Below are 12152 nucleotides of genomic sequence, written 5' to 3' on the forward strand. Positions count from 1 at the left end.
TTACTGAACAAAAAAAAAGACTATTTAATTTAAACCATATTTTATTATGCATAATCATAATAGGATTGGACAGGCAGGCACTGCCTATATAAGTCCTCTCCATAATACAAGGTCAAAGTCGTACATGTACAAGTAAATATTAGTTACATATCATTGAAAAAATAAATATATACATGTGTATATTCCAAAGAAATTTATAAAAATAAGACAAAATAAATAGTAGAAAATTAATTGTAAGTGAGCTGTTGATACAATATGTTTGCAGTTTAACAAACACGACTAACAAAAATAATAAAGGTATAAATGTGAAAGTTAATAAGAACACATAAATAGATGTTGGTTCTGTGGTTTGACAATTTAAAAAAAAAAAAAGAAGAGAAACAATATCATGCAAAAGGACTATTGATAATAATGCGTTTATATAGATCATAGTTAAGTAATCAGTTTTGTCTTAATTTGGTATTAATTTTTATATAGCGTTTACCAAAAGAAAAATACGTTGGAGGATTGCTGATTTTTGTACACATTCTGAAGTTTTGGCTTCTCTCGCTTCCACTTTTAAAAAATCCCACTGTTGTGTTATGTGTGATAACAAAAAACGTTCCTGGTTTTTAAAATGAAAATAAAACCTTCCACAGGCTAACATTGTGCAGGTATAACTGCGTTGTCTTATTTAAGAATAGTAAATATGATAAGTGATTGTAATAGTAGGGATTAGCATTCTTTTCAAGCTTTGGTCACGGTAGTGGGATTTAGTCGCCTGTAATAATCCCCGTAAAAGAGTACCCTCAGAAATTCACGCCTTGTCTGATAATTTCCATCACTAGTATCACACCAATATCTTTTATAATATTTATTTTACATAAAGAAGTAACAAGTTAATTTATTTTCCTAATTTTGATAAATAAAAGAACGAATATCTTGGATTTGAATAAAATAAAAAGGCATTTTTTTCTTTGTTATATAATATTTGAACATTTAAATACTTTTAGAAATATTTATTTCATACTACTTTATTTTATTATTATTATTATTATTATTATTTATTATTATTATTATTATTATTATTATTATTATTATTATTATTATTATTATTATTATTATCATCATCATCATCATCATCATTTCCAATGTCTTTAGGGACTATTTGAAAACCTTTTAGTGAACTATATGTATAAATGCATATGATTAGCACATGGTTTATTCAAGTTGTCTCTCTTCACCTTGAGTATAACTTCCTTCGAAATCCAAATTGAGAGTTTTGCATTTCTGTCAAAATCACTACGCTTAGATAAATTGGAATTTATTTTTGGCCAAGGGGTACAAACTGTCAACGATGAAATGGGTCATTATGTGCAATGATGGCAAATATATTGACTGGTGTTGAAACAACATGATTAACCCGCGAGTAATTACACCTCAATCTATTATTGTAAGCAACAATGGGAAAAGAATTAAACGGATTATTAAGCGATAAATAAATCATGATCAAATTATCTATCGTGAGAAAATTATTTTCTAGATCGTTAGTTTGAATTTTACATGGAGAATTTTTAACAATTGGCCCAATAATTCATGTGCCAAAACATGTAAATATACATGACAGGGGATTTGTTGAAAAGTAATTAAGGGATCATCTTTTGATTACCGTAGTAAGAAGGCAATTAAGAGTTCAATAATCACTTAATTTCTTTTATTGATGAAAGAAAAAAAAAAAAACAAAATTTGCAACGTAATTTCGTGAAATGAAATTTTTGTATGTGAATTCTTTTCTTTTTTTTAAGTATTTTATTTATTTTTTAAAATTTATATTTAGACATACAAATACATTTAAAAAAATAAAAATTATATAAAACAAGGTATTATCGAGGAGAAGATGTGGTAATATGAATGGCGAGAATTATTTGCTATTTATGGTAACTAGTTCAGTACAGCTTCCGCTATAAGTGGGGATAGTGCGGGGGTAGTTCCGGCTAATGAGGTGAAAAACAGTTCTCGGGTTTTCGACTAAAATTGGCGAAGATAGACACCCTAAAGTCAGGCCAATGCGACAATTTGAAGGAAAACCTGACTAAATTATGCTAGAAAATTAGGTCTGATTGTTCCTAATTTACACCACGGTCCCTCGCTTTGTTACAGTGATAAGCCAATACCTGACGCTGCGAATCCGAGTTATCGTTGAATTTAATTGTTGCATGTTATCTAAAAAATGTCTTTCAATTGCAATTGAACGAGGTGTCAGAGAATAATTGCACAAAACTTCCTAACATCAGATGTAAATTAATTTATCATTTTACTTTTTTCTGTACAAAACTAAAATCTATAATTATGTACCTCTTTGAAAGAACAATATATATATTTTTCTTGAATTTTTTTTTTTAAAGAGTGTAAAGAATTTTGAGTGACAGCTTTGTTATAAGCTAGACTTGGGATGAAGTAATCAAGGTTATAAAACATATACCTACATTATTTGCTGGTATTAATTAGACATTTAGATTTCATTTAGTCGTCTAAGGTAGATTGCATATATTTGGTCAGCCAAGATTTTATTGTACAAGAGGTTATAAATTATCAACGTTCAATTATAGCGGAGGATAGGTCCAAATAAAAGGCAAAACCAATGCAAGGGGAAAATCAAATTTTGTCGGGCGATAAGCTAAAAGTATTTGCACCTAAGTTTAATTGTTAATTATAAAGTCAACAATACCTTTGATTAATAATGGTTTCTGTGAACCGCTATAATCTAGCAGGTCGTCGCTTTTTTACAGAAAACTTCTTAAATGGAGATAACTCACTCGATTATAGGTAAATTAATAACGGATTATCACAAGTAAAAGCGAGCTAGAAAAGTGTTACTTTTTATAGTTTGAATGAACAGACACGGGTCTTTTTTGTAAACGGATTTAACTTAACTCGGGCCGGCGCCAGGCGCTGCAAGCTTTTAACTCATTTGACAAGAGACTGAATTTTGACATGTAAGGCTTAAAACAAGTCCCCTCCTACTTGTATAGAATTTGATTTTTGTACACTTATATTGTGATATGGTCGGAGGAATATTGATTTTAATGAGGGAATATTGCAGGTTTGATTAAGACGAGAGTAGAGTGTAAATCTCCATGTCTGGGACAAGTCTACATCATGTCCACATTTAAAAGTAACAGTTATAAATGATGTCGTGATCGGAAAACCAGAGATTAATGTGACGCCCGATAAAAATTCTGTGTTTTTTTTCTGACTTAATTAATCCCATTTTATTTGAAAAGTTTATTTCAACATTATTTTCATTGTTATTGCCTTGGATATTGCAGTCAATTTGTTTGTCATAGGAACTTTGTAATTTTATAAACATTTACGTATAAAAATGTTTCAATTCATTGATCAATTAATATTCTTTATAGATTTCTTTGATGTAGAAAAGATTAAAATAAATATATTTCTCTGCACAAACCAGACTTCCCTCTCATATATATAATTTATATAGAATATATATAACAGAATAAGTTATCTGTTTTCTGTAACACTGCATGATGTGAGATTAATAACACATTCCTTTTTGTGATTTATCACTGACTCCTCAGAAATTGATATTTTCACAAAAATAAACAATAAATATAATTAAATATATAACGTAGTGTAATTGTGATTTTTTTAAGCTTTACGGTTTGCTGACCAGTACGAAAGGGGGCGTGGTTTACTTGTTCCTGTTTCTTTCTTCACCTGTCATAATAAACTATGTAATCTAACGCGGCGACGTGCTGGCGATATCTGGTATAGGAAAATCTAGCGAAGCCCCGCCCACTGTTAATGAAGGATGAAACATGCAGGATTATTGACCAATGAAAAATAAGCAAGTGAAAAAATATTACACCTGGAATTCAATGTAGCGAAAACACCAGTATAAGTATCCGACTCTATTCTGAGTTATCGAGTTCGTGTTTTTAAATGATTGTTTAGTAGCAATTAATGATACAGAATAAACCACTGATATACCACACACGAAATCACATCGTGCATTTTCTTAATTGGACTTTAACGTGAAATTAGGGACCGATGCTTGTGATTTTACAGTAGCTGAGTGACATTGGAAAGTGACTTTAAAAACTTCTGAAAAATTCTAGATGATTTTTCAAGGGAACAATACGGATAACTTACCCATGGCGTACAACCCGTTTTTTCTTCATCGGCCTTCGGACTATAGTTCCCTACTCGCCCAACAACAGTACCTCTCCAACATAGCACTGCAATCCCCTGGGTATGCAGCGTCACTCCTTCCAAAGCTTGGTCGTAGTCCCCTGGGTGGTGACATGCTACACTCCCTGGGATCCCGACATCTCAGAGGAATGGAGCCCCCAGAAACTGAAGTTCATGATGACCCCAAAGTAGAATTAGAAGGCAAAGAACTTTGGGACCAGTTTCACAAGATCGGCACGGAAATGGTCATAACCAAGTCAGGAAGGTATACATATTTTTATATAATATTTCTTGTTTAAAATTCTAGATTAATTGGCCGTTTTATTTGGTTAAATCGAAACCATATTACTCATTTAATGTATTTGTTTGTTTAATTATTTATTTTATGAACAATTTTCCACCAGATGTCAAAGATAAAAATATTATTTTAAGATATATAAATTAACCTGTTGTAGACAATTATTTTCTTTCTTTTTTTTCAAACATCATAAATAATGTATGTTCACATTTTTTTCTTCATTTATGTATTAGGAGTTTTGTGTAAAAACTGATGTTCTTGCATTTATGAAATTCAATTCTTGTTATAATATAAGCTTTAATTTTGCTTTCATATAGTATAATGATCATCTGTAAATGAGGAAATCTTTTTATAACAATCAAGTTCAGATAATGAATATAAATAAGCAATATTATATTTCGACTTCTCTCATTCTTTAATATTTCATTATTCCATTTTTATTAAAGATGGATTTTTTTAAATATTAAAATAAAGTTCTTTATCTATATTATCTTCAGAATATGTGTATGGGCAGGCCTAATGGATTAAGTTGTGATATGTATCAAGTAATACTTCCGTCCATCCCATAAAGAGCTTAATGCACAATCACATTTTACGATTTAAAATAGACAGTTCTTCATATCACAGATACTTAATCTTGTTAATATATATGTTCCATATTGCGATTAGCGTCACCGTTCTGAATACTACTGTAGCTACCAACATCCGGTGTCATTTTTTTTTTCCTTATCGGGCTCGGGGTGAGGGGATTTTTACGATTTATCGGATATCGCACCCGGGTGGGATTAAGGATGCGATCTGGAGTTGTCTTCATGATGGCGAGTTCTTGACTGAAGGGCCATATGATTGTAAAGTAATCTGAGACTGTCCTCATTACATGACTTTACTGATTACACAATATCATAAATGTGCGATACGCCACTACCGATCTCTCATTTAGCAGCGGGGGGTTTTTGGCATGTACTTATTATATCTAAACTAAGCAGACTAATTAACATCTCATTTGATTTTTCTTTCTCCAACTACTGCTAATTGCACTCGAATAGACCATAAATCGCCGTCCAGATCCTCATCTTGAATATTATAAAATGAAAAAGACTTGATTATTATACTTTTTAATTTATAAAACTTCTTTGCAGAGAACCAAAATTTTTTACCAAAAATTATATTGGCAATTTAAAATACATGTACAGATTTTTTGACTTAATTTTGTAACAATGGTACCGTGCTAAGTAAATTTTTCGATAAACACTTTAAAATGTTGACAAATAAATTCGTGGCTTTTATATTTCGTAGTATATTTATATATAAAAGAAAAAGAAATATATTGAGTACAATTTAGCATAGAATAGTATTTAATGATAAAAAAAAAATTAAATAAAAAAATCTTTTTTCCCAATCGAGAAAGTTCAGTAGTGTTCTAATTTATTCTGATTCTGAGAATGGAAATTATATAATTTTATTTTTCTTTTTTAGACGCATGTTTCCTCCCTTTAAGGTGCGCGTTTCTGGACTGGACAAACGGGCAAAATACATCCTTCTTATGGACATTGTTCCCGTGGACGACTGTCGCTACAAGTTTCACAATAGCCGCTGGGTGGTGGCCGGAAAAGCCGACCCGGAAATGCCCAAACGAATGTATATCCATCCCGACTCCCCCAGCACAGGGGAACAATGGATGCAAAAGATGGTCTCCTTCCACAAGCTGAAATTGACCAACAATATTTCGGATAAACATGGATTTGTAAGTAGCATTTGTTATTTCTTTGGTCATTATTTATTCATTTGTGTCTAGGAAATTCGATTAGGAACGGTTTGGGTAATCTGGGTCCATTTGACACCCGGGTAAGATTTGCTAGTTTATTATATATAATTAATTTACAAATAAAGCCACAAATAGAGCGCCCTGAAGTGTGGTTAGGCCACCTATAACAATACAGAAAAATTACCTCCAAAGTTCATGTTGGCTGTCAAAGGAATCCCGCCAGACGAGGGCTCGCTCCGCAATCCAATTCTATTTACAACCCCCTCTACTCATAAGGATGAAGGGAAAAAAAGCCCCTGGGACGACAAAGGCATATATTAATTTAATCCACACCCTCCATATTTAGCACACATTCTATGGTTTATTAGATTTGTGGAACTGCTGACAAAGTCTTTTATTTTTCGTATGTATGAAGACGATGTTCCACCTCTTGATTTTTTTATGACAATTTTAGCTTTAAAAAATCTTATTAACTGGGTATAATATCAACATTAAAAACTCAAATTTACTTATATGCAAAACACTGTAAACATGATATTAGCAGTGTCATTGAATAATTTCTTTACTATCCCGTAATAAATTATTGACTTTTTTATTTAATGAAATATTTATAAATATACATAATATAAATAATTTCAAATTTGATACAAACACAGTTCTTTTATCTGTGTGAGTTTCTTTATACCTACAAATGGAAAAATATATGTATTTATGGCAGCCAAACAATTATTCCATGCCCATGATAATAAGAGCATTTACATATTGTCAGAGACAACATCAAATTTTCCTTAAACACATCATTTATATACAAAATAGCTGCTAACTTTAGCAAATGAGTTTCCCAGATAATTTAGAATATCGTCACTTTGGACCGAGTAAGAGTTGGAAAATCTCGCTTATGGGGCGAGTTCGATGTGATCGCTAGATTATGGGGATCTGCAGAGACGAGCCGATAAATCCGTCTGTAATCGGCGCGTTGTACTTAGTTGGTCAGTTTGAGAAAGTGGGAAAATGTCTATCTTTAATAGGAATCTTTAGCCAGTTATATGAAGCACGGTGGACACGACATGGCTCATATTCAACTCTGCGTTCAAATCAATTCGCCTTTTAAATTGTGACAGATCGCATTAGATGAAAAGACAGAAGAATTAATGAATTCATGCAGAATAATTGTTTACATAGCCCTGCAAACGCTTTTTGTAAGGTTACCCTACACCCGTTTGTGCAAGTCAATGGTCCGGGTGTCATTTCTACCGTAATTAGCCGAACTATTTGCATCTGCGTACAGATAATTTTCTTCCTATTCGATCAAAGGCTTAGGAGTTTATTAACATGATATCGTTGACTGACAATATCTTGGCAATGACACCCTAATTTGTATTTGATATAACTGCTAGCCTTAGTTGAGACGGACGGATTATAAAGATTTGATAAAGCCGCGATAACAGTGGTGAGAGACGTCCAATTTTACCACATATATGCGAATGACCGGCGTACTAGAGAAAGGACTTCTACCATTGACGCCTCCGAGTAATAATATAATTTAATATCTTGTAAAGGACAAATACTCTTTGTCGCCACCCTGAGAATTTCGATTCACAGAAAGTAAACCACGGTATAACAAATAAGTCTTCCCAGCGACAACATACGGGGATTATTCACACATCTATCACCCGATTAACACACTCACAGGAAGAATAAATGCTGAAATAACTTGTTTTCTGATTATCCATAGATCTTCATCTAAACCGATTTTATGATTTATGTTCTGTTTTTTTTTCACAGACAATCCTGAATTCAATGCACAAGTATCAGCCTCGTTTTCACTTAGTTCGTGCCAACGACATCTTGAAGCTTCCATATTCTACGTTTCAAACCTTTGTCTTCAAGGAAACAGACTTTTGTGCCGTAACAGCGTACCAGAATGAAAAGGTAACTATATCTTTGGCAGTCATCATCAACAATAAACAAGACAGCACTTAAATTACACAGATACACCGTGTTCCAAATTTCTTTGATGACCACACCAGACTCTTAGTGGACATCATTGTAATTAATTAGCAAGAAATTAGTCTGTGACAGAGACAGTTAATGACCAAGAACCAGAGCCCGGTTATCAGTTACAGAAACAAATGTTTGGCTTTGCTTCATTTGAGGGACCGGTTTACATGATTCTCACAAAGAAGACCAAAGAACCCTTATCTACAGACAACTTGTTTAAACAAATCGAACGCGATTTGTGGTATCAGTCCCATCAGGACGTGTTCCATGGGCACGACCAGGCGCCCGACACGTGCGTCTTTGCGTATACAAGGCATGTCCATAATTGCGCTTAATGACCAACTAATTAGAGCACACGGTAGATGTATATTTTCTGAAGCTCCGGACTGGCCATTAGTCCCTCGTTTGATTGAAAATTCCAAACTCTGGTGTGCCCGATTGCATTTAATGCTTATTGTGATTATTTGAATTGTTTGTTGAATTGTTCGCAGTAATAACCCATATGGCTAAATTCTTTCATAATTTTTAATTTCATATTTTCAGATTACACAGCTGAAAATTGACCATAACCCGTTTGCCAAAGGTTTTCGAGATACCGGATCAGGGAAAAGAGAGAAAAAGTAAGGAACAGTAGAGTGATGTTTTCGCATCTATCCAAAATAAAACTTAGCACAGAAATTTACTTTCAAAAATCACATTCCTCTATTTTTTCTTCATTTGTTTAACAGGAGAGTGATATCACACAATAGTCAAACAACAGTAATATCGCCAGAGAAGTCCCGAACAGACGATACTCAAAGTGATGAGGAAGACAACGAGGAAATTTGTGTCGATGAAACAGACGATGTACAAAGCGACGTATCATCTGCTCACCAGCTTAAAAATTTGGCAAATACCGGTAATTTTTGGTTATTATTTAATTTTATTTTAAGACACACATAATAAAATTGAATGTTTAAGAAACTGTCATTTAAAGGGTATTCTTGTAATGTTTCTTCTTTATTTCCTTTTTTACAGAACAAGAAAAGTTTAGTGCTGTAAACTCATCTTCACCGAAGAGACCAGAGACTCCTACAAACTTAAACGACAGCGGAAAGCCTGCGAGTCCTACAGAACCCTCAAAAAGTCGCAACACAGACAGCGATCTTTCCTCGCCGAATCGTGACGAGTTCAACCGATCTGACGTCAGCAATTCCACATTCAAGAGTATAAGTGACCACGAAGGAGAAAGTAGTGATGAGAGTATCCGCGATGACCGCCGAAAATCACCGGACTTGTCGTCAAGTGCTTCCCCCATTGAAAGCATTTGCAAAGAGCCAACCAAACCACCCAATGTGACAGTGGTACAGCCCTCTGCTACGCATGCTATGTTCCCATTCATGTATCCCTCTAATGGACTATTTTCTTCGCCTTCTTCGATGCCCTTTCCCCTGGGGCACATGTTTGGAAGCGCCCCATTTTCTTCACAGCTCCCATTCTTCAGTTCACCACAACCAGACATAAATAGTTTACCTCCAACACATCCATTATCTCTGTCACTGAGCTCGCTCTCACCACACAATCAGACATTGTTACAACCAGCATATTCTACCGGAAATTCATCGTTTACCGGAAGTAGTTCTTTTTCCCCTCCACATGCACAAGGATCTCACATCGGACCCATGTTTACATCTCGCACTAGTCCTAGGTTTACGCCTTACTCCCTCCCATCCACAAAAACTACCATGTCGAGTTCTAACTCTCCTGTATCTACGGCAGGTCTCGGACTAGGTTGTGCTCCAGATTTAATTTCACCACGAACGCACGGATATGGACATCACTCACCACAAAACCGCAGTCCCGTGTCTCTAAACATTCCTTCATCATTTGACTCGCAAAGCAGAAACAGTGAGCTCCAAAGTATGGAGAGAATGTTAACAGGACTTGATCGAAACAAAATGATGGCGAGTAGCCACATTGAAAAATGAGCCTTAATTTGATAATTTTTTAATGAACGGGTGATATGATGAAATTTATAATACACTGTATGTGTGGTATACTGATTTGTATTGTTCAATATGATTAATTTTTTTTCTCTAGTCAATGGTCATTGAATAATTAATTATTGAAGATGATTTTACCATGATTTTTTTCTTTTCTATATATAATATAGTTTTGTACAGAACTGAAGTATGCACCTTTTTAGACTTGTATATCGACTTGTTACTATAGATATATTGTTATTGATTTCTTCTCTTTGTTACTACTTTATGTATGTAAATCGTTACTATATTCATTAAGTTCTTTATTCGCTCGGCGTAACAATATTGCTGAGGTGTAAAATGGCTCCATTATTATTCATACGGGCATAGTGCAATAAATTGTTCTTTTGAATATGAATAAAATAAAGTACGAAAATATTCACAGTCTAATGTTTTAATCTTCAAACAACACGATATGGTAACATGCAAGCATTTTATATTTCAAAAGGTAATTTTTATTTTCTGAATTGCTTTCAGTACATACGAAACACAGGGAAAGAAAATAAAATAATTCTATTTTGCAAAATACAGTTTCTGAAGATAGTTATACTGTATGGAACTGTAAGTTTGAGGTGATTCTTTGAGTACACCTGTGGTTCCAAAGAAAATTACAGGAAGTTTACATTACATGTTTTTTAATTACAATACCCATCTTTGAAAAATTCAGTAAGGTTGATATGCATACCTGCGCAGGTATACTCTATTTAGGGGCTTTTGTTGCATTAAAAACTATCTTTGTTTATCTATCCACATCTTGCACAAGAGGTCCTTTAGAGTCGCTCGATGTTCACACCGATAGGGGTATTGCACTATGTCGATCTTTGTTTCCAGAAATCACTGAGTCCCTGTTTAGACCTTTGCCAACACAGCCTTCTGTGTACAGTTCGGATTTCCATGCGTGTCGTTTACAATTTGTTCACCTTAGTTTCAATGGACGCGATAGATAATTTTTTGCAGGTGTATAAATCGACAAGTTTCTGAAAGGAAGTCAGCGAGGCGTCCCCAAAAGCTCTTGGTGGTGCACCTACGACTAAGTTTGTAAAAGACCTCAGTACGGGTCATTGGTATTTGTTGTAACTCAATAGCTCAGTTAGGAGTTCTTAAGTAACATACCCCCTCCACAGCATAAGTAAAACATATGACTTTTCTTCTTTGTCACTTTATCGTTATTTGATTGTATTGTGTGATGTTCTTCGAGCGAAAATTTAGCCAAAGGAATTATGTCTTTAAATCCACTGCCGCTCTTTCGGGATGATACTATTTCGAGTATTTGGTACTAATAAAAACTAAAAAGAATTCAAGCGGACAGTTATAGAATTGTTTTGTTCTTTCATTTAATTTTATACCCAAATGATCAATGACATGGGTAATCCCCATTTAATTTTTCAATTCGAGAAAAGTCGTATATTTGTTGTTAACTTTAAAACTATATGTATTAAATAATCTTGCAGAAAGAATAAGAAGACAAAGACTGGAAACGAAACAAATCAAGAATTATAATCATATATTTTTTTGACGACACTTTCAACCGGTGACTGAAAAGTTCACTGGTTTTTATTTTTTTTATTTTTATGTTATGCGTGTTTTGAAATACTAATTGTATATTAAAATGTCTTCTTCTTTTTTTTTTAACAACGATGATAACTATTTCCTGGATTTGTGAAATCGACACATTTGACTTTACAATATATCTGGATCATAGTCGATATTTATATTGTGGACTAATCAATAAGAAAAGTTTTACATAAACGGACATTTTCTTCTGATAGTCTCTGGCAAAAATCAATGGTCTTGAAGAAACCCCCTCTGAAGAAAAGCAGAAGCGTGGCGCCCTAGTTCAGCGCCACGATTGAAATATTGCTAAACACAGTATCAT

The 12152-nt window shown here is 33.7% G+C and overlaps 1 protein-coding gene across 1 annotated transcript; it reads left to right on the forward strand.

Annotated features, from left to right (window-relative positions):
- The first annotated feature begins 3943 nt into the window (after positions 1-3943).
- On the forward strand, positions 3944-10638 carry LOC133171480 (T-box transcription factor TBX2-B-like). The gene is made up of 6 exons (XM_061306232.1): positions 3944-4456; positions 5966-6233; positions 8040-8186; positions 8799-8875; positions 8984-9153; positions 9273-10638. The coding sequence occupies exons 1-6, from the start codon at positions 4119-4121 to the stop codon at positions 10220-10222; spliced, it is 1950 nt and encodes a 649-aa protein (XP_061162216.1). The 5' UTR covers positions 3944-4118; the 3' UTR covers positions 10223-10638.
- The last annotated feature ends 1514 nt before the right edge of the window (positions 10639-12152 follow it).

The sequence above is a fragment of the Saccostrea echinata genome, unplaced genomic scaffold (assembly GCF_033153115.1).
Source record: "Saccostrea echinata isolate AGI-Se365-2 ecotype Australia unplaced genomic scaffold, CSIRO_AGI_Sech_v1 ptg000054l, whole genome shotgun sequence".
NCBI classification, from domain to species: Eukaryota; Metazoa; Mollusca; class Bivalvia; order Ostreida; family Ostreidae; genus Saccostrea; species Saccostrea echinata.